At 45.2% G+C, this 20,248-nt stretch overlaps 1 protein-coding gene across 1 annotated transcript in view; it reads left to right on the top strand.

Moving 5' to 3' along the window:
- The window catches only part of LOC311129747 (staphylococcal nuclease domain-containing protein 1), a 241,312-nt gene extending 225,483 nt beyond the window's left edge, over nucleotides 1-15,829 (top strand). The window contains exons 23-24 of the mRNA XM_084162170.1: nucleotides 13,044-13,088; nucleotides 14,757-15,829. Coding sequence (XP_084018296.1) covers nucleotides 13,044-13,088; nucleotides 14,757-14,828 — 117 coding nt within the window. The 3' untranslated portion in view covers nucleotides 14,829-15,829. The remainder of the gene's footprint in view (nucleotides 1-13,043; nucleotides 13,089-14,756) is intronic.
- The last annotated feature ends 4,419 nt before the right edge of the window (nucleotides 15,830-20,248 follow it).

The raw sequence follows: 20,248 nt of genomic DNA, 5'->3' as shown, positions 1-20,248 counted from the left end.
CATTGACTAATGTGTGATCAAATGAAAACTGCTGGCCTTCATACTTTCAATGATTAATGACACAGCATCGGCTTATTATATAGAAACATTTACATATTGCTGGGGATTGATATTCCAACAGTACGGAGCTGGTGTTCATTCAGACTGGATCACACACACACTGTTCTTACTGGTGGTAGTTGCCAATGTGAGCCTAGGAGGTATGACTTTCTAGAGAGAGGGAGAGGGCCAAAGCCTCTGTAGAAGAGCTCAACAGTGTGTCCAGATAGCACATCACCCTCCCAAGCTACTCTACTGTCGGGGTGGAGAGTGTGTGTGTCAGGCTGAAAAGCAGGTCAATGCAGACAGGAGGCAGTCTGTATGAACTGCCGAGCTCTCTCCTCTCATATCCTAAAATGAGTCAGGAACTCCCTGTAGAACTCACCAACTCCAACAACTTTAGCAGGGCCAACGGCTGGTCCTCCCCCTTAGCCTCACACACTCAGACACACACATACATACACCTCCTCCGCCGCGCATTGCCTCAGAGCCTTAAACCGTGTGGTGGGGTGATGATGAAGAAGATGCCTCCCCCTCTCTCTCGAACCCTCGCCCCTCGGGCAGGCTGGCATGGGATGCCGTCTTTAGGGAGAGCCCTGGCACTAACTCCCCCTCCCTACTCTGTCGGCTAGAGTGGCACTCTTCCACCCCTGGCATGCCGCCACCCGCACACTGAGCACTCACTCGCTCCTCCCATCCCTTTTAATGTCTCTCTCACTCCCTTTTTCCATTTGCTCTCTCTCTTCATCCATCTCTCCTATGCTCACCTTCTCTCTGCCTCTCCTTCCATCTTCCCCTGTCTCTCGCTCGACCTCCCCTTCTCCATTTTCCTTCCCATCCATCTCTTTCTTCTCCTACTCCTGTCTCTCCTTCCATCCCTCTCTCACTTTTCGTCCTATCCATCTCACCTAGCCCAAAGAGAGGTTGTGCACAGCAATATGGGAAGGCAAGGTGCTAGCGTCCAGAATTTGCATGCATTTGCATGTCTTTGAGAGCGCCGCAATGATGAATTATAATCCACAGGCATTAAAGTAAACGGCGATGGATCAGACCTTTCATTCTAAATGAGATGTGATTTCAAACGCTGTTAATGCTGATTATTTACGCTCTGCCTTAGCCCAATCCTGCCATCTCTCCTCTCTCTCAGCCCCCCCTTCCAGATTCTGCTTCATGCCTCCCTTCGATAACAACATTCCATTCCTTGTAAATGGGGTTAAATATTAGGTGTGGGTTGGGGGGGATGGTGGGGAAAGGTGTGTGTTGGGGGGGATACTGGGGAAAGGACTGTGTGCTCTTGTTCTCCGTGGCCGACGTGAGTAAGTCATTTAAGCGTATTAACCCTTACAAGGCATCCCAAGCTGCGTCCTCAGAGCATGGGCAGACCATCTGGCTGAAGTGTTTATGGATATATTCAATCTCTCCATATCCGAGTCCATTGTCCCCACTTGCTTCAAGATGTCCACCATTGTTCCTGTACCCAAGAAAGCAAAGGTAACTGAACTAAATGACTATCGCCCCGTAGCACTCACTTCTGTCATCATGAAGTGCTTTGAGAGGTTAGTTAAGGACATATCACCTCCACCTTACCGACACCCTAGACCCGCTATAATTTGCATATCGCCCCAACAGCTCCACGGACGACGCAATCGCCATTGCACTGTACACTACCCTATCCCACCTGGACAAGAGAAATACCTATGTAAGAATACTGTTAATTGAATACACCTCAGCCTTCAGCACCATAGTGCCCTCCAAGCTCATCACTAAGCTTAGGGCCCTGGGTCTGAACCCCTCCCTGTGCAACTGGGTCCTAGACTTCCTGACGGGCTGACCCCAGGTGGTGAAGGTAGGCAACAACACCTCTGCCACGCTGATCCTCAACATGGGGGCCCCACAGGGGTGCATGCTCAGCCCCCTCCTGTACTCGCATATCCTCCATGGCTGCGTGGCCGTGCACGTCTCCAACTCAGTCAATTTCGCTGACGACACAACAGTGGTAGGCCTGATTACCAACAGCCTACAGGGAGGAGGTGAGAGCCCTGGCGGAGTGGTGCCAGGAAAATAACCTCCCTCAACGTCAACAAAACTAAGGAGTTGATCGTGGACTACAGGAGACAGAAGAGAGAGCACTCCCCCATTCATATCGATGGGGCCGCAGTGGAGAGGGTCAAAAGCTGCAAGTTCCTCGGCGTGCACATCACTGATGACCTGAAGTGGTCCCTTCACACAGACAGTGTGGTGAAGAAGGCGCAACAGAGCCTCTTCAACCCTAAGACCCTCACAAACTTCTACAGATGCACCATTGAGAGCATCCTGTCGGGCTGTATCACCACAGTAATTTCACCGTCTGCAACCACAGGGCTCTCTAGAGGGTGGTGCGGTCAGCCCAACGCATCATCGGGGCACACTGCCTGCCCTCCAGGACAGCTACAGCACCCAGTGTCACAGGAAGGCCAAGAAGATCATCAAGGACCTCCACCACCCGAGCCACAGCCTGTTAACCCCACTACAATCTAGACAGTACAGGTGCATCAAAGCTGGGACCGAGAGACTGAAAAACAGCTTCTATCTCCAGGCCATCAGACTGTTAAATAGTCACCACTACCCGGCCTCTGCCCAGTTCCCTGCCCTGAACCTTAGTCACTGTTACTAGCCGGCTATCACCCGGTACTCTACCCTGCACCTTAGAGACTGCTTTGCCCTATGCTGTACATAGTCATTGAACACTGATCACTTTAATGTTTACGTACTGTTTTTCCCCACTTTATATGTATATACGTATTCTAGTCATGGCTCATCCTATATAATTACTGCTGTACACACCTTTTCTATTCACATACTGTCCATACTGTCTACACACACCATCATATATACATATTTCTAACATTGCTCGTTCTGATATTTCTTAATTTCTTTCTTTTTACTAGGTATTATTGCTTCACTGTTGGAGTTAGAAACACAAGCATTTTGCTGCACCTGCGATAACATCTGCAAATCTGTGTACGCGACCAATAATGTTTTTGATTTGAGTAGACCCATCCCTTTAACTACCAGACCCATCCCTTTAACTACCAGACCCATCCCCATAACTGCCAGACCATCCCCATAACTGCCAGACCATCCCCATAACTGCCAGACCCATCCCCATAACTACCAGACCCATCCCCATAACTACCAGACCCATCCCCATAACTACCAGACCCATCCCCATAACTACCAGACCCATTCCCATATCTGCCAGACCCATCCCCATATCTGCCAGACCCATCCCCATAACTGCCAGACCCACATCCCCATAACTGCCAGACCCACATCCCCATAACTGCCAGACCCATCCCAATAACTACCAGACCCATCCCCATAACTACCAGACCCATCCCCATAACTGCCACACTGCATCTGCTGTCTGTCTGCCAGATCAATGGTAGTGGATAACACCACGATCAGCGGGCCATTTTCGTCACACTTTTGCACAGCAAACACTTTTAATCTTATTGCACTGGATTTGGACCCAATCTCTCTCTGTCTTTTTCTGTCTGCATGTCTCTTTCTCACGCGCGTTCTCTTACACTCTCCCTTTATCTCTCTCATTTTCTGTTTGTCTTTCTCTCTCACTCTCGCTCTCTCGCACACACACACACAAATACATTCACATTCTTTCATAGAGAGACTATTCACTTGTCAGCCACATTCACAGCATACTGTCTCACACACACACACACACACACAGACACACAGACAGACAGACAGAGACCATTCTGACACAACAGTGATTCATTCTATGACTGAAGTTGAAGTCTATTAAAAACCATTATGTTCCAGTATGGTCGTACAGACACCATCTTGGTGCTCGATCACCACAGGAAAAGTAGGCCAACCAAAGGCGATGACGTCAGATGACTGACTGACTCCCAACCCGTCTCACACAATCAGACTGCGCTAAGCGAACACTGTCATCGAGCGAAAAAGTTCATTAGCTCTACAAGCTATTCATCTCCCCGTTTGCTAATTAACAATCAATTACAAAACACAGATGCCTCTCGCTAATTATCAATCACCGACATAGCATGAACCTCGTATATTATCCCTAGTCTCTGGTCCTTTTCAATAGAACATTTGTTCCAAAAGTTTTTGGGCCTCAGATGAAACAAGCTGCGTGTACAGTTAGCTTCAAACGCTAACTCTCCCTTCTTAGCTTCAAAGGCTAACACACAACACTTCCCTAGTACTTCTTTTGACCGCGGTGTTGGCTCCAGGGCCTAAAATGTACTTTTTGGTCCACCAGCCACTGTGGCTGTTAGATGGAAAAATCTACCAGCCAAAGTATTTTTGCGCCATAATTACCTAAAAGAAAATACACAACAAACTGATGACCATGCTTAATGTTTCTAAAACAAAACATTTATTAGTAAGAAATAATGTGATATATAGCTCAATTTCATTTCATTTTTGTGACCTGAGAAAATATCAGATGAGACAATGTTCAGCTGCCACTTTGAGTGGGAGGTTACCGTGGTAACCAGGCCACTGGAGTCCTGTCACATGTCTGTGAGTGTGAGATTTTGGATCTGACTAGGAGTAGACAGCATCTCTTTGCTATCAGTTGAAGCAGCAGACTCAAACTAACATTGAAAATCAACCGACCTTGTGAACAAAACAATGTAAATAGCCAAGAAACACGAGGACAAAGTCTCACTTTGTAAATGTTGAGTACATCAGACCAACTTTTATGCCTGTGAGCAGAGCCTCCAAAAATGTATTTGTCAGCACAGTGCACAAATCTCCCCAGCCAGGTAGTGTTGCTGTGTGAGGTGGGATATACATTCATATTTCTTTGTGTGATTAGCAGCTATGAAACAAAATGGCAGAAATACTTTGAAAACAGCCAGTGCAGCTCATGTGCTCATACTTGACTTTTTACTATATTTTTATTTGCAAATACGAACGTAATGCTCGCACTGTAGAGCCCTGCAAATTGACCACCCACCAACGTGGCTGGTGAAATATACATTTTTACCCTCCAACACCTAAATAAACCCGCGGGTGGTGGGTGTTAATTTTATGCCCTGGTTGACTCTTTGTAGCAACATAAGCTAACACACGACACTCACCTAGCTCTTTGAGCTAGCATTGTTGTTTTGACTTTGGTGTTAGCTAGCGTTAGCTCCCATGTGTGTTTGTGTGTTAGCTCCGGTGTTAGCGGCGCTACCTCCAGTGTTTGTTGTGTGTTTGTGCTGATGCAGGCATGTGAGTGTTTTGGGAGGGAGGGAGAGAGCAGAAGGCAGCCTGTGGGAGAGCAGTTGTGATGTGGATGGAGCCTGAGAGCTTAGAGGATGTACGCTGCTGCTTGAAGCCCAAGCTGAAGGGGGATATGAGAGCTGGGGATCAGCTGTCTGTGTAGGTAAATTGCACTATTGTGAAGGGATGGATGTACTGCCTCGTGGGAAATGTAGTGTTTTGGAGAGTTGCAGTGTACATTTTACTACGAGAGGACAAATGCGGTGCGTCGTATGAAGTGTAGTTTCTTTGCAGGTGTTATATGGGTTACAGTGTCATTGTTCTGTTGGGTGAAAATGCGCAAGTGAAGTTGTTACATTTTGGTGTAATTGTGCCGAGGGGAACAAATGAGGTGCTTTGGGGATGTGTAGTTTTTTCTATTGTGCTGAGGGCACAAACATGATGCCCCATGGGAAATGCAGTTTATTCTATTACAGGGTAATTGTGCTGTGGGGCATTGCTGTGATGCCTCATGGGAAATGTAGTTTATTCTATCAGTGTAATTGAACAGTGGGGTAGAGATGAGATGCCACATGGGAAGTGTAGGTTTGTCGGTTAATACAGCCTTATCAGTGAACAGCGGAGATACATTGAGTACTGAATAGCAGCACGAACTCTGGGGGTCTCCGAGGCCCTACAGACACACACACACAGAGACACAGACAATCACTCACCTATCATAAGCAGTAAGGATAGACAGTTCTGAGACATATAGGCAAACTCTTTTGTTGTGGTTTAATCAATGACTTTTTGCAGTACTTTCAACCAACTTTTTGTCTGGTTGACAGCTTGCCATCGACCCCCTCACCCATGGGTTCCTGTCATGTCCCATCAAACCCCCACACCCTCAGTGCTCTGTGGAGTGTGGAAAAGCATGTCCCCTTCCTTCTGACTGTTTGATACTTCATTAACCAGTAAGCGTTCGTATTGGACGCCTAATGGACACTTTCATATCGACCCTACCTCTCATACCCACACACACACACACCGCCAGCAGCAGTGCTCTGAGGGCCTTGTGACATGTCCAGGGTGACAGTGACACGCGCTACTAGCCAAGCTCTATTTCCCCTGGCCCGACCACACACACACACTCCTGCCTCCCCCGCACCCTGGGGTCAGGAGAGGACATAGAGCCAGAGGGGGGCAGTGAGGGCTGGGGTTGGAGAGTGGGTGTAGGTCATTTAAACTTCAGTCACTTCACAGTGGGTGATCTCATGGGGAGAGACAATAGAAGAGAGAAATAAAATAAGTATTACTGCTAGTCCTATTCAGACTTTGGAGCCAATACTCTAACCTAGGTCTGCCCCAGTTTTCTGCTAACTCCTCTTTAGCCAGCTCCTCTTTAGCCAGCTCCTCTTTAGCCAGCTCCTCTTTAGCCAGCTCCTCTTTAGCCAACTCCTCTTTAGCCAACTCCTCTTTAGCCAGCTCCTCTTTAGCCAACTCATCTTTAGCCAACTCCTCTTTAGCCAGCTCCTCTTTAGCCAACTCCTCTTTAGCCAACTCCTCTTTAACCAACTCCTCTTTAGCCAACTCCTCTTTAGCCAGCTCCTCTTTAGCCAGCTCCTCTTTAGCCAACTCCTCTTTAGCCAGCTCCTCTTTAACCAATGCCTCTTTAGCCAGCTCCTTTTTAACCAACTCCTCTTTAGCCAACTCCTCTTTAGCCAACTCCTCTTTAACTATGTCTATAGGGTTCCCTTTTTTATACTTGATTTGTATCATAATCATTTAGGCTGGTTTATATGGTCAACATTTTCTTTCAGTGGAAAATGACCTACAAGAAACATGATTACATTGGTCTGTCTGTGTATTTTACCATCAAATGCACTTGTGTAGGTTGAATCTCAAAGTTCTCAGCCTGCGTGTGTCTCTGCCTTGTACTTTCATGTCTCTACCTGGTGTGTATGTGTGTGTGAAGATGAACTAGGCCCACATACCTTTTTAAAAAAGCTAGTTGACAATGTTTCTATCCTAGAGTAGGGCTGTGGTCGTGACATTTTGTCAGCCGGTGATTGTCAAGCAAATGACTGCCGGTCTCACGGTAATTGACCGTTAATTAAGATAAACACGTTTAGCATCTCCTGGCTTCCAAGCATAGCTTCCAAGCCACTGATGCAGACCTTTGGAACATCTACATTTAAAAAAGTCTAATAGATCCATTTAATATAGCCTACACCATCACAATAAATACATTATTTAATTTAGACAGGTCTAAAGAAACATGATATTAAGAAAATGTAGTCTATTGCAGAAGAACAGAATAGCATACTCTGAGTTGTCCTTATGTTTGGCCCTGATCTGGCTTTCCCGTGGTTAATTTTCATGCCAGCAAGGTAGGCTATACTCATTTTTACATTTACATTTTAGTCATTTAGCAGACGCTCTTATCCAGAGCGACTTACAGTTAGTGAGTGCATACATTTTTTATTTTTCCCCCCCGTGGGAATCGAACCCACAACCCTGGCGTTGCAAACGCCATGCTCTACCAACTGAGCTACATCCCTGCCGGCCATTCCCTCCCCTACCCTGGACGACGCTGGGCCAATTGTGTGCCGCCCCATGGGTCTCCCGGTCGCGGCCGGCTACGACAGATTCTGGATTCGAACCAGGATCTCTAGTGGCACAGCTAGCACTGCGCCACTCGGGAGGTTTACTCCTGTTGTAAAGTGAAGCAATGTGCTTAATATTAGGAAAATGTATAAATAAATATAGTAAGCCTATAGAAAGCTGATGATCCTCTTTTTAATAGAGGTCATCCAAACTTGCATAGCCTATAGAAATGTTGCGCAACATGAGCTCATGGGCTCTCATTAAGTGTTTGATTAGATTTTCGGTGACATTTGCATTGATGTCAGTGATTAGAGGGACAATAGAGTGCTGAGTACCAGGCAGTTAGCAAGTTTGGTAGGATACTAATGAGCAGCATCAGATCTTGGAGAAGCCTAGTTACCGTGACTAAACGGTCACATGGAATTTGACTGCGGTCCTGACTCGTGACTGTCGGTGTGACGGTAATACGGTCACCGTAACAGCCCTATCCAAGAGTGGATCTGCGTGTGTGTATGCACTCACGGAAGCCAGGTCCTCTGATGGGGCGCTCCCCTGTCGTTGGTCCTCCTTAACTCGTTGAACCTGCGGGCGCTGTCACGCCAAGTTGTGCCCCTTGCTGCCTGAACGCCACCGACAGACCACACTGCTGGAGCTACCAGCATGCACCGGGGCCTGTCCCAGCATGCCTCAGACAGGGACTTCAGGGACAGACACACGCATGCAGACGCGCACTGTCACGCAAATACACACACACACACACAGGCAGACATACCATACTCACACACACTCACTGACACACACACACGCATACACTTACATGCACACACACACTTACATGCACACACACATACACTCGCTTACATACTCACATACACAGCCTCAAGGGAGCAGATTAAAAGAGGGGCTTTTCAAATCAAATCCATGTTACCAGGATGTCTGGAGAGATGGGAGAACAGAGTCTCCTCTCCCTTCGCCATGAACTATTCATTGAACAGATAGACAGACAGACAGACAGACAGATAGTGGTGTAGTTTTCTCTGTGAGGGATATCACTTAAAGATGCACTATGCAGAAATAGCTCCGCCATTTCCTGGTTGCTAAAATTCTAATGGTTAGCCTAATTTCAGTTTATGTGACAAAACAAGCAAGTATAGTGTAGAGAATCATTGTACCATCTAAACCACTGTGAAATATATTTTTCATAACCATAAATAAAGTATTTTCAGCTGTTTGAAACTGGTGTACAAAGCCGAAACTTAAGAACGGGAAGCATAGAAATAGCACACGTAGAACAGATATACCGCTTCTTAGACTTTCTATGTGAATTTGGTCAGGTCGCCCAAAAAGTTACATATTGCAGCTTTAAGAGTAACACCCAGGACTGCAGAGTCAGACAAGCCCGGCAAGAACTACGAAGCGAGGAGTAGTTGTTATTCAGAAGTACAGAGGCAGACTGTTCAGAAGATAAGTTGGACTTGGATACAGTTGTTAATCCATTGCTGACTATTCAGAAAATGGAATACATTTGGTCTCTCTTTTTGTGTTTCAGGGGAAAGGGAGAGAGAGGGAAAGAGAGAGAAAGAAACAGGGATGTTTTGCAAGTTGGACAAGGCATCGAGTGTCTAATACGACTGATACTTAGTGTTGCTAACGAGCGGTAGCTTTGTTGTACAAAATGAAGAACATTATTCCAGATTGACTGTAATGGGGTTCTAAGGCATCATCTGCATTGAGTCAGACACTATGGTAACGAATGTACTCTCTGTACCAAAAACAGGATGCACAGGATCTGTTCATCCAAAATCTTGGCCGTTTTCACACGTTCTGAGAAATAATAGATAGTCACTCACAGACCTCCTGCCAAAAACCTGCCATCTAGCACATTCACACACTCGCTCCAAAACACCACCTGAGCTTGTAGACACACACACACACACACAATCCCCAAAACACCACCTATGCATACTGATCCACCAAACACACACACACTCTTACTTAGTCTTATTCTACACACTCTCTCTGACCAACAACACCATATTCCCACCACCTCCCAGTCTGCCAGGTAGAGGCAGGTTGTTCACCATCACCAGACTGGTATAGATGGTACCAGGGGCATCTGTCTGGCATATGGAGCTCTGTGGGGACATCCAGTACTATTCTATCTTCCTATCCCTTTCTCTTTCTCTCACTCTCTCTCTCTCTCTCGCTCTGTCTGTCTGTCTGTCGCTCGTGCTCTCTCTCTCTGTCTCTCGCTCTCGCGTTCTCTCTCTCTGTCTCTCGCTCTCGCGTTCTCTCTCTCTGTCTCTCGCTCTCTCTCGCTCTTCCTCCTCTCCCCACCTACCATCATTCTGAAATACACAAAGCCTACCCCCACCTACCGTGTTTATTCATTTAGTTGAGATATTTAATTCCGTATTATTTTTGTTTGCTGGTTGAATGGCTAGTGATTGTCCCTACGCCACTGGAAGTAGAGCCACTCTGGTGGCTGTGAAAATGGTCCTGAAAGGGCTTTTCTGGAACAGCATATGGGCCCATGTTAGGAGGATGCTAGGCACACATACACACACTGGTTTCCGTCTCTCACATACTGTACTGAAGAGAACAGCAGGAGACTTGTCTGTCAGGAAGGCACCCCTTAGTTAAAGGACAAAGAGCTTGGCTAGCTGCCTGGCACCCTTTCATTTATATAGTAATGCCTCCATATACTCCCCTGCTATTGGCCAGGACCAAAGTAATGCCTCCTTGTAGTCCCCTGCTATTGGCCAGGACCAAAGTAATGCACTGTAAGAAGGGAATATGACGTCATTATTGAGATGGGGTTAGTCTAAAGAGGCCTCCAAAACAGAGGATAGGTGGGTCGGTGGTGGATGATCCTAACAAGTATTTTCAAATTCATAAGGAAAGGAAATGGCAAGATGATGGAATTCCATCCAGTGCATTTAACCTACATCAGAAGTCATGAAGGAAACGAGGCACGAAAATACTTTTAAGATGGCGTATCGGGACCCCTCCCAGCCGCTCAAATTTCACCAGAGACCTCTTAAGTAAGACATTAATGCCATTGACTAGGACCTCCATATGGAGACATCTGTTTGGTAAGGAGAGATGTTAACATCTGCTGTCCCCTTTTCTAAAATCACACTCTTAGTTCGCTTTGATTGATGGCTTATGCAGCGGTAGCAGTTTTCGAGAGCCCGCGCACGCACACACACACACACACAGTCTCTGTCTCTCTCACACACACACAAGCACTGCACTCTCTCTCACACACACACACACACACACAAGCACTGCACTCTCTCTCCATCTCTCCCACACACACACTTTAACACACACACACAGCTGTACGATCCAGCTGTACTGAAGTGTTTTTCTTCTTCCAGACCCTCATTGTGTGTTCTGTGTTGCTATCAAATGAACCGGTGTATACCAGCTAGCTAAGCAATTAAACCCGATGCAGAATCCACGCTCTGCAGTTTTCAACATCTGCCGTCCTCCTATATGTGTTAATATCCTTGGCTGGGAGTCTCATCTGTTCTGCTGATAAGTTATGATACATGATGGAACCCTCTGTGGTTAATATGGTACTGTATAGAGTAGACTGTCTCATCCTCTCCCCCCCTCAACCTTTGACTCACTCTCTTCACCCTCTCACCCCTTCTCTCCTCCTTATCCACCCCCTCTCTTCTCATCCTCCTCCACCCCTTCCCCTCACTCCTATTCTTCCCCCCTCCCAACGCCTTCAACCCCTCTCTCTTCCCCACTCCTCTTCCCTCTCCCAACTCTCCCCTATCACCCATTTTCTCCTCTTCAACCCACCCTCCATCTTGTGAATGGACTCTCTCTCTCTCTCTCTCTCTCTCTCTCTCTCTCTCTCTCTCTCTCTCTCCTCTCTCTCTCTCTCTCTCTCTCTCTCTCTCTCTCTCTCTCTCTCTCTCTCTCTCTCTCTCTCTCTCTCTCTCTCTCTCTCTCTCTCTCTCTCTCTCTCTCTCTCTCTCTCTCTCTCTCTCTCTCTCTCTCTCTCTCTCTCTCTCTCTCTCTCTCTCTCTCTCTCTCTCTCTGCCGAGTCAAATCCTGTCTATCCAAGCTAGCCTAATCCCATACACAAAGACTACATTTTTGACTATATATCGTATCATTTTGACAATATCGCAATATTATTTTTGCGCTAGTTGGCTGTACCTGCACACCAAAATTCCAGTATTTTCCTTCATAGCTTGTTCTCCATCTTCTTTTTAAATAGGGAGCCAATTTGTTTTCAGCACTTTTACTTCCATGACTGATCCAAACTTGTTTTCTCGTGGCTCTGTCTTGACCCTCTGAAGCAGACATATGGTGAGCAATATGTTTGGAACATCAAATCGTAATAGAATCACAGTATCGAATCGCAATACATATACAATTGTGATAATTGCAATACATATCGTATCGGCACCTAAGTATCGTGATAATATCATAATTCCCAGCCCTAATAAAGACCTGGACGTAGACACACATATACAAACACAATCCACTTCATTTACAGACCTCAATATCCTACAGAGCCTAGGCTTCTGACTTTCTCACTCTATTTCAACCATTCAATGCTCTATCAGTGCCATCGCAGACTAATCACCTACCCTTGTGATGCAGTACAATCACAATACAGGTCTGATTTCATCACTAGTGTAGGCAGGTAGGGCGCCTCTCTCACCCTGCTAGCCTAGCGCTGACATGTGAAATGTGAATGCATTTTGATTGTAAGTAAATGCTAAATAGGAATCGCTGAAAGCTAGCTCGCTGTATAGATGAGAGCCACTTGGCCTGATTGCTCACTGTTGTGTTAGTCTGTTAGCACGTGGGCTAGCCGTTAGCATCCGTGTTTCCTATTGATCTGATGATGACCTAGCTCTTTTTGTTGTTACCGTATGCCTTGCAGTGCTAACAATGTAGCCTGTCGATATGTGTATTATGAATCTATGGGTGGGAATGCGTTTGTCGGTGCGTGTCGATAGTCTAAAGTGGCGTCCTCCACTTTTGTCCTTCTCATTCATCTGCACTGAGCTGATATTGAATGAAGGGAAGGAGACGAGTGGAGGAGGCTACTTTAGAGAGTTGAGATGCACCCCATGTGTTTCTCTCCACAGAGAGAAACACTAATGCATGTTCACTAATGCATGTTCTCTCTCTTTCTCAATCAGGTGACAGAGTATCTCAACGGTCAGGAGTCTGCCAAGACTGCCAGGGTAAGTTACTCTCTCTACCTCTCTTGCTCCCTCTCTCTTGCTCTCTCCCTCTCTCTCTACCTCGCTCCCTCTCTTTCTCACTTTTCTCTCCCTCTTTCGTACTACCTCGCTCAACACAATACAAATTCAGCCTAGCTTTATTGGTATGATGGGTAAACCAGTGTTTCCAAAGCAGTAATTACAACTACTAGTAGAAAAAAAGAGATCTCCTTCATTTCACTGCTCCCTCTCTCTTGCGCTCCACCTGTCTGTTCTCTGAAGACATTACACATCTCATTGGCAGGCAGTGCTGTCCTATATGGACGCTCGCCCACAGTCTGTGCAGGCCCACGCTGATGGAAAGAAAGCAAGGGATGGAGAGGGAGAGAGGGATAGATGGTGTCCACATGACACACAGGCCTCTTGCCAGCCTCCGCACATCCCAGGGCCAATCGCTGTGTCCGCTCACAGCACAGCAACCAATCCAAACGCAGGTGGTTGTACCTGTTTAGGTACAATAGCCAATCGTCTAGTCAGATGACAGAGCATATAAAAATGCATATGGTTTTACCCGTTTAAGTATGTCCCAGTTTAATTTATCCTTGAGATTACACCTCTCAATCCTAATACTCATAGTTATACAGTAACTGTTTACCGTATCTTGCCCAAGAGCATAGCCCAATGACCTTATATAGATTAGTTTGTCTAATCTTGGGGTGCTTGTTTTACCTGCTTTATGGTAAACCGGTGAAAATTAATGTATCCTCCTTAAACACTGTGACCTTCAAGAAGGCACAGTTCTCTCCAACAGCCAGTCATAAGACAAACACTCCCTGCTTTGACATATTGTCCAATCACACAACGGCATGCTCAAACAATCGCCCAATCACAGGCAACGAGTGACAACGCATGGAAAGAAAAGGAAAAGAAACAGGAAGGACAACATTGACGACATGGCAGCCGCTTCCTAACGACTAGCGCTAATTAGCATGGGCGCTAATTGGCTGTGAATAGTCACGTTAACAGCTGAACACAGCTGATGAGGAGAGGAGGGGGCCTCGGTTGGTGTCGTCTTGAAACATCTCACACACACACACCTAGAAATCCGCTTTAAACACCCCCCCCCCCCCCCCCCACACACACACACACACACACACACACACACAACTTCTCACGCACACACCTAGAATGCCCCCCCCACACACACTTCCACCGCTCCTCCCATTGCGCATCAAACTGAACATGTAGCAGGAAATTGCTTGGATGCTTGATGAGGGATGCAGAGCTCAGCGGAGTGGATTTAATGGCATGGAGAAGGGAATAGACAGGGATGTGTCTGAAGCACCGGGGCCCTTCTGGAAAGGATTCAATGATGATGCTCCCCTCGTTCTCACTGGGGTGTGAGAGTACACTGATGTTCTCTCTTTACCTCGCTCTCTCTCTCTACCTTTCAACCTCTCTCTCTACCGGCCTCTTTCTCTCTCTTTCGAACCTTGTCTCTGTATCTCCCTCTCCCTCTCTCTCTCTCCCCCTCTCTCTTTCGAGGGAGGCTGACGGGAGGATGTGGCGGCCATTGAAGCTCCCCATTTGAACTGAATGTTAATGTGAGACTATTTGTTGCTTGTCTGTTTTATTGTCAGCTGTTCACTAAGCGCTCATGGTCCTTTATGTCTCCATGTTGTATCTCAGCTCAACATCTGGCGCTACGGAGACTTCCGCGACGACGACGCAGACGAGTTTGGCTACAAACTAAAAAAATGAAAAACGCACGACGCCATTCCAAAGACCAACGCGGAAGACGAGATGCACTCATTGGACGAGAAAAAGTGACAGAAAACAATTCAACTAAAATAAAACAAAGTAAACGACAAGCATTGACTCTCTCTCTCTCTCTCTCTCTCTCCCTTTTATTCCAAGTTCACCCTTCCAGCCATCTCCTCCTACCTCCCTTCTGATTCTGAAAGAGCATGCTATAGCAATTAACTCTTTCCATCATAAACCAGTGACTGTCCAATCGTCCCTCTACTCTGGCCCTTCCTAAGCCACTACCAGGCATTCTTATCATGTTCCTTCCCCCTGATGCAGAGCTCCGTTAATTGCTATGTCATCCTTTCAGCACGTTTCGTGATTAGTGACGTCATACGCCCACGTAAGCTAATCATGTGCATCGCTACCTTACCCTATCCCTACCACAGCCAATCCCTGCTATCCGTTGTACAGGAATGGGGCTAGGCCTTGTGAAGGGGGAGCAGAGGATCAATTAACAGAGGCTCCATTTAAGCAGAGGATCCATTCACTTTTATTATTAACAGCTTTTTACAGAGAGAAATGCTTCCTAAATGAATGACAAGAAATGAATAATGCTATGCTGAAAATGTTTTATGAAGTTTATTTTAAAAAGCTGGATGGAGAGCCACACAGAGGGGGAAAAAAACAGATTAGCTTATTTCTGTCCTTGATGTATACCTATGTGATATGACATTTAATGACGTTTATGTTGGGAGTGTTTTGTTCTCGTTTTTCTTCTCTCTCTCTCTCTCTCAGAACACCTTGACAAACAGCATTTTCTCATCTTCCTCCTCCCTCTTTCTGTAATGTTTACATATGATGGTGACATGATGATCTCTCTCGCTCTCTCTCTCGCTCTGTCTGTCTCTGTATGCCGTAGCAGAAACAGTGTTTGAATTTGTTTCCTTATGACGGACCTTGTCATTGTATTAAAAAATTCTGCTAAATAAAAATGAGCAAATTGTAAAAAAGAAGCATGTTGTTGTTACTTGAATTAAATCGCCAAACAGACAAAGCAACTAGATTTCACCAAGGACTGTTAATGTCCTTAGCCTGGTTTAAACCAGACTGGATGCTGCACTCACCATTGAATCATGCTGAGCGCAGCTTTCAGTATAGTTTTACCAGGCTATGGCGTCCTAGTTCTACTCAAAGGACAAAGTACCAGTGCTACTTAAGGTAGGTCACCTCTTATATTTAAAAGACTCTTACACACCTTGATCTCATTTGCATCCTAATTGAGCAGTGTTGTTACCACAGAATGACACAACACACGCGACTGTACTATTCAGGTATATTTAATCCTAAGTGACAGATAAGTGGTTGTTTGGTGTCACATTTTATTTGTGACTGGCTTTCCATCAGTTCAGACAGTAAGTGGGTTGAGCATCGACTACACAGCATTTTGAATGCCAAAATAAATGTACACCTTTGATATGTAAATGTTGCCATGCATAGTTTTGTGTACACATTTTATGATGTTAATCTGTTTATTTAGAACTAACATAACTGATTTAGCTATTAAATCCACAGTGTTTAATAGTATTTAGTCAATTTAGACCATGATCAGTTAAATCCATTTTTTTGAGCTATGTTTACATTTCAGTCATTTAGCAGATGCTCTTATCCAGAGCCACTTCAGATGTCAAACAAAAGCCTGCACACATTGCGGCTCTCCAGGAGCAATATTGTCCTCCCCTACGCTATTACCCTCAAGTGTCTTCAACCACAGATCCATGTGGTTCACACACCCACCTCCCAAGAGGACCTGACACCTTTGTCCAAGTCCTATTTTAGATCCTATTAGATATACACAAGTACCTCAGGGGAGGGGCTAGCGAGGGATCCTATTAGACACCAGTCTTAATCTCCTGCACCACCAACCAATCAGGCAAGGCCTTACTCATTTAGCACAAATCACAGATGGCTTTATTAATTTATCACAAGTGACTGGCACCAATTACGGGACGGCAGGATGAGGCAATATGCTCCAAGGGCAATTATGAGCTCTGTCGCACGGTGCCTTCTTCAGCCACTTGAGTCACCTGCTGAGTCTGATGACTGTGCTTTAAAAAGCCTTCTCTTTTCTCACTCTCTCTCTCGTCCTCTCTTTCTCTCCCTCTCGCTCTCTCTTTCAGGCACCATTCTTTTCACGCCTGGCTTCTCCTCCAGACTGATGAGATGTCTATTAGGGCATCTGATGGAGGGCAGCCTGGTCTCATAGACTAGATGTGACATAGTAATGTAAATCCGGAACACTCCAATTAGTATGACATGTTACGTTTGGTATGGTTCCATAAGACAGAAGGTTACGTAAGGCAAAAACGAAAGTAGGGTGGGTGGATGGTTGGCGTATAACGCAAACATCTAGCAACCCAAAGGTCGCGTGTTCGAATCTCATCATGGACAACTTAAGCATTTTAGCTAATTAGCAACTTTGCAACTAATTGCTACTTTTTAGCTTCTTTTCAACTACTTAGCATGTTAGCTAACTCTCCCCCTAACCTTAACCCCTAACCCCTAGCCTAGTTAACGTTAGCCACCTAGCTAACGTTAGCCACAACAAATTTGAATTCGTAACAGATCATACGTTTAGCAATTTCGTAACATATTGTATTGAATACATACCATACGAAACGTATCATATCATACTAATTGGAGTGTCCCGGATTAACATTTACTATGTTACGTCTACCACCAAGTCCAGGTTGTGGAGGGAGGAGGATAGGAGGAGTGGAGCTAAAGGGCCTGGTGCCTAGTAGGTTAGGTAGCTGCTAGGCTTTTTTAGATCAAAAGTGGTTTTCTCAAGATGGTCATTGGAAGGTGTTGGAGCTGGAACATGATAAGATTGTGTATTCCAGTTATAGACATACTGGTGTTGACTGGAGACAGTTCTTGGGAGAGAGTCTCAGTTGTCAACGACCCCAAATTGCAGAAGAATGTCTCAATATATTGATTGCAGGGCTGAAGGGAACTATTACAAAGTTATATCTAGGTCTTGTAGTGAAGTAAGTTGAGAAATACACCTGTAGGGCTTTTGTTATTTCAATACCAAATTCATGGAAAGAATCCCAGCAATCAACAACCCCAAATTGCAGATTTCTCAATACCTACAGTGCTGTAGAGAACTAGTAAGAAGTGCTTGCTCTAGGACTTGCAGAGACTTTGTGGAGTAAGTGGGGAGACATTCAAGAATCCGGTTTTAGCTCACTACACTTGTAGGGCTTTGGTGTCTCAACACAAATCTGTACTGTCTTCTTCCTCTCTCTGTCTATGCATTATTTGTGTAGCGTTTGGAGTCAAGCTAATGCATTTGGATCGGAGGCGAGACTGAGTAAATAGATATTAGAGCAAGATAATGAGGAAGGTTTGTCAGCAACGTTGATTGTGTGGAGACATTGATACTTCCCTGAACCTCTGTCAAACTGCAACAACATCAACAACTATCTACAATGATAAACCAATCTTCCCCATGTCTGTCAACTGATATAGTTCAAGAACATAAAACCCATCAATGAAGTCTTTGTTTCCATTGAAGAAAATGGAAATTGAATTTCAATTCAAGTTCAAACACAGGAAGAGTTTACATTTCCTGTAACAGGGCAACAAAAACTTGGAGACAAAATTAAAGAAAAAAATCAATGACTTTGTTTCGAACAAAAGAGGGAGAGGAGCAAATATCAATTTTTCATGAGCCCAAAGCATGTTTCTTCTTCGAGGCGTTTTGGAGGGCGAATGAAACCTATTCAATAATTCAGAACTGAAATATGTTTCGGAGCAGATTTGAGTTTTTTCTTCAGACTAATGAAAGCGTGGTCCTCTGTGGACCGTGGTTTGGTTGTGTGTGTGTGGGGTTCATCCTAGAATGCACCAGTGGTCATAGAGATTTTTTTGTAAATAATCTCTGATTTACTTTGGAGAGTCTGTTCTGGTTTTAAAGTTGTACTACTTATAACTTTTCAGCCTCAGAATCGTACTTTTCCACAACTGGAATCCCTTTGTAAATAATGTTGTCTCCAATGTTGGTTGGTGAAACTTTGTTATCTTTCCTAATACAGCAACCCCAAGTCGAGTTAAAATCAACCTGTGGATGGATATTTAACATGCTAACATGGATGTTCTCACCACTGCACACAGTAAGGTTTGGATTCAATCTTTATTGCGGAAGATCTGTGTTATAGTGCGATTAAAATTTAAAAGGCATTTTTGATTAAGCCGAGTCTGACAAATGCAGCGTGTTCCGTGAATGCAGTGTCCGCTAACCCATTTCAATCACGCGATAGTGCGGATCTTCCTCAATACAGATTGAATCTAGGCTTAAGTGTGTTTTGTGCTGTGAGTGCAGTCATTACCATGTCATGTATGTGATTGTATGGTGGCAGGTAGCCTAGCGCGTTGGGTCAGTAACTGAAAGGTCGCTGGTTTGAATCCCCAAGCCGACTAGGTGAAAGATCTGTGGATATGCCCTTGAGAAAGGCTCTTAACACTACTTGCTCTTGTATTTACTCTGAATAAGAGTGTCTGCTAAATCAGGGTTTCCCAAACACTGGTCAGATGATCCACAGATTCCTCACTATCCCACAACCAACTGTAAACCCTCCAACCTGGGAGTGTTCCCATCTGTCCTATAGGCTGCATGCCAAATGGCTCCCTATTTAGTGCACTACTTTTGACCAGGGCCCATAGGGATCCGGTCAAAACCAGTATAGGGTGCCATTTGGGATGCAGCCCTAGTCGTAGTGTGCCACAGATGGATTTGTCCATTCAGTCGCTGCATAACACTCTTATTATTATTAAGAGTAATTAAATAAATGAATGAGCTTGTCCTGTTTACCATGGAATAATTAAGGAGGAATTTTCCCCCATAAAGCCAGCATTCTTTAAGTATGCTATCTGAATAAAACATTTTTCTGCCCAGAGTATGAATTTTCTGTATTAAGCTTCAAGGCAGAATATTTCCAGACTCTCCCTCAAGTGCACGATTCAAGCGAAAGGTGAATCCTTCAAATATTTGTTTTAATGGGGCCGTGCACTTTCAACAAACACTAGCCTTAACCACAAGGGAATGAATTATGAGATTGTAGGTTGATTTGGGAGGCTGACAATCCCTCTGTCTGCAGTCAGGTCTCGTTCAGTGTACAGAGCAGGGTTTATGTCTCACAAGTCAAGGTGAAATACACGATTATTCTCTCCCTGATTCTCTCTATTTCTGTTCTACTACTCTATTCTCTGTCCGTCTGTCTCCTCTTTCTCTGTCCGTCTGTCTCCTCTTTCTCTAATCTTGTTTTCTACCCTTTTCTCTTGTACTCTGTTCTACTATATTCTCTCCTTCATCCTCTCTCACCCTCTTTCTTCCTGCTATCACAGGCCTCAGGGGGATAGTGAACATGTTG

This window comes from Coregonus lavaretus (assembly GCF_964263955.1).
Source record: "Coregonus lavaretus genome assembly, chromosome: 5".
NCBI lineage: Eukaryota > Metazoa > Chordata > Actinopteri > Salmoniformes > Salmonidae > Coregonus > Coregonus lavaretus.
This window is presented reverse-complemented; position numbering and strand designations above follow the sequence as displayed.